General features: G+C 53.1%; 1 protein-coding gene across 1 annotated transcript in view; it reads right to left on the bottom strand.

Moving 5' to 3' along the window:
* Positions 1-3,547, bottom strand: part of POLR3GL (RNA polymerase III subunit G like) — a gene marked incomplete at both ends in the record, with an annotated part of 13,488 nt that overhangs the window by 3,393 nt on the left and 6,548 nt on the right. Inside the window, one exon of the mRNA XM_018575211.1 lies at positions 661-734. Coding sequence (XP_018430713.1) covers positions 661-734 — 74 coding nt within the window. The remainder of the gene's footprint in view (positions 1-660; positions 735-3,547) is intronic.

Here is a 3,547-nt window from a genome sequence, read left to right on the forward strand (position 1 = left end):
GAGGACATCTATGGGGACATCTAGGAGGACATCTATGGGGACATCTAGGAGGACATCTATGGGGACATCTAGGAGGACATCTATGGGGACATCTATGGGGACATCTATGTGGACATCTAAGAGGACATCTATGGGAACATCTAGGAGGACATCTATGGGGACATCTAGGAGGACATCTATGGGGACATCTGGGAGGACATCTATGGGGACATCTAGGAGGACATCTATGGGGACATCTATGGGGAACATCTATGGGGACATCTGGGAGGACATCTGGGAGGACATCTATGGGGACATCTATGGGGACATCTATGGGGACATCTATGGAGGACATCTATGGGGACATTTGGGAGGACATCTATGGGGACATCTAGGAGGACATCTATATGGACATCTTGAAGGACATCTATGGGGACATCTGGGAGAACATCTAAGAGGACATCTGGGAGGACATCTATGGGGACATCTATGGGGACATCTATGGGGACATCTAGGAGGACATCTATGGGGACATCTTGAAGGACATCTATGGGGACATCTGGGAGTACATCTATGGGCACATCTGGGAGGACATCTATGGGGACATCTGGGAGGACATCTAGGAGGACATCTAGGAGGACATCTTCCCATTGAACAGACATGGCTGAGGCCTCTCCTTACCTCCAGCTTCTTTATGATCTCCTCTTTGTCTAGTGGGATCCTCTGCTTGTGTTTGGGGAGGATGACGGCGGACTCTGCAGAAGACAAACATTCTATAAATCTCTAAACTGAGGAGTGACGAGGGAGGATAAAGGGGGACAATAGAGGAGTGACCAGGGGGGATAAAGGGGGACAATAGAGGAGTGACAAGGGAGGATAAAGGGGGACAATAGAGGAGTGACCAGGGGGGATAAAGGGGGACAATAGAGGAGTGACAAGGGAGGATAAAGGGGGACAATAGAGGAGTGACCAGGGGGGATAAAGGGGGACAATAGAGGAGTGACAAGGGAGGATAAAGGGGGACAATAGAGGAGTGACCAGGGGGGATAAAGGGGGACAATAGAGGAGTGACAAGGGAGGATAAAGGGGGACAATAGAGGAGTGACCAGGGGGGATAAAGGGGGACAATAGAGGAGTGACAAGGGAGGATAAAGGGGGACAATAGAGGAGTGACCAGGGGGGATAAAGGGGGACAATAGAGGAGTGACAAGGGAGGATAAAGGGGGACAATAGAGGAGTGACCAGGGGGGATAAAGGGGGACAATAGAGGAGTGACAAGGGAGGATAAAGGGGGACAATAGAGGAGTGACCAGGGGGGATAAAGGGGGACAATAGAGGAGTGACAAGGGAGGATAAAGGGGGACAATAGAGGAGTGACCAGGGGGGATAAAGGGGGACAATAGAGGAGTGACAAGGGAGGATAAAGGGGGACAATAGAGGAGTGACCAGGGGGGATAAAGGGGGACAATAGAGGAGTGACAAGGGAGGATAAAGGGGGACAATAGAGGAGTGACCAGGGGGGATAAAGGGGGACAATAGAGGAGTGACAAGGGAGGATAAAGGGGGACAATAGAGGAGTGACCAGGGGGGATAAAGGGGGACAATAGAGGAGTGACAAGGGAGGATAAAGGGGGACAATAGAGGAGTGACCAGGGGGGATAAAGGGGGACAATAGAGGAGTGACAAGGGAGGATAAAGGGGGACAATAGAGGAGTGACCAGGGGGGATAAAGGGGGACAATAGAGGAGTGACAAGGGAGGATAAAGGGGGACAATAGAGGAGTGACCAGGGGGGATAAAGGGGGACAATAGAGGAGTGACAAGGGAGGATAAAGGGGGACAATAGAGGAGTGACCAGGGGGGATAAAGGGGGACAATAGAGGAGTGACAAGGGAGGATAAAGGGGGACAATAGAGGAGTGACCAGGGGGGATAAAGGGGGACAATAGAGGAGTGACAAGGGAGGATAAAGGGGGACAATAGAGGAGTGACCAGGGGGGATAAAGGGGGACAATAGAGGAGTGACAAGGGAGGATAAAGGGGGACAATAGAGGAGTGACCAGGGGGGATAAAGGGGGACAATAGAGGAGTGACAAGGGAGGATAAAGGGGGACAATAGAGGAGTGACCAGGGGGGATAAAGGGGGACAATAGAGGAGTGACAAGGGAGGATAAAGGGGGACAATAGAGGAGTGACCAGGGGGGATAAAGGGGGACAATAGAGGAGTGACAAGGGAGGATAAAGGGGGACAATAGAGGAGTGACCAGGGGGGATAAAGGGGGACAATAGAGGAGTGACAAGGGAGGATAAAGGGGGACAATAGAGGAGTGACCAGGGGGGATAAAGGGGGACAATAGAGGAGTGACAAGGGAGGATAAAGGGGGACAATAGAGGAGTGACCAGGGGGGATAAAGGGGGACAATAGAGGAGTGACAAGGGAGGATAAAGGGGGACAATAGAGGAGTGACCAGGGGGGATAAAGGGGGACAATAGAGGAGTGACAAGGGAGGATAAAGGGGGACAATAGAGGAGTGACCAGGGGGGATAAAGGGGGACAATAGAGGAGTGACAAGGGAGGATAAAGGGGGACAATAGAGGAGTGACCAGGGGGGATAAAGGGGGACAATAGAGGAGTGACAAGGGAGGATAAAGGGGGACAATAGAGGAGTGACCAGGGGGGATAAAGGGGGACAATAGAGGAGTGACAAGGGAGGATAAAGGGGGACAATAGAGGAGTGACCAGGGGGGATAAAGGGGGACAATAGAGGAGTGACAAGGGAGGATAAAGGGGGACAATAGAGGAGTGACCAGGGGGGATAAAGGGGGACAATAGAGGAGTGACAAGGGAGGATAAAGGGGGACAATAGAGGAGTGACCAGGGGGGATAAAGGGGGACAATAGAGGAGTGACAAGGGAGGATAAAGGGGGACAATAGAGGAGTGACCAGGGGGGATAAAGGGGGACAATAGAGGAGTGACGAGGGAGCATAAAGGGGGACAATAGAGGAGTGACCAGGGGATAGGGTGCGGCCTCTCAGGGGGTCTTATTAGCCCTCCCAGGTCTTCTCTTGAGGAGATGAGGAGCGATTCAGTACTTCAGCAAAAGACAAATGGGCAGGGCTGACACCTCTCTATAAGGAGCTGCTTGTTGTCAGTCCAGCATGGGACTCAGGGAGCAGCGAGCATTTCCGGCAGATCGGGGGGTATTCGTCTGTGTTGTGGGGTCCCTTAAGGGGGGTATTTATGTTTTTTATTTTGCCCTGCCGTCCGCTTTTATAAATAGACGCCCCCCCCACCCCCCGTGATCAGCCACCAGGTGGCGCTGCACTCCAATGCCTTCTCCTCATCTACGTTCTGCCATCGGAGGAGGAAGTGGGGCTTGCAGCATGAATCTGTAACGGGGGCAATACTTGGGCGGAGGAGCGGCAAGGTGAGCGCTCCCTGCGCTCCGATCACTGCCCCTCCCCCACATGGGGAGGTACCACCATCTGCGAGGGTGGCGTCGCACACAGGAGGACTCCGCATGCCGGGGGGTACAGGAAGCTTCCATCGCCCACCGACAGTGCGCCAT

Source organism: Nanorana parkeri, unplaced genomic scaffold (genome assembly GCF_000935625.1).
Source record: "Nanorana parkeri isolate BGI_ZX_2015 unplaced genomic scaffold, ASM93562v1 scaffold3646, whole genome shotgun sequence".
Lineage (NCBI taxonomy): Eukaryota > Metazoa > Chordata > Amphibia > Anura > Dicroglossidae > Nanorana > Nanorana parkeri.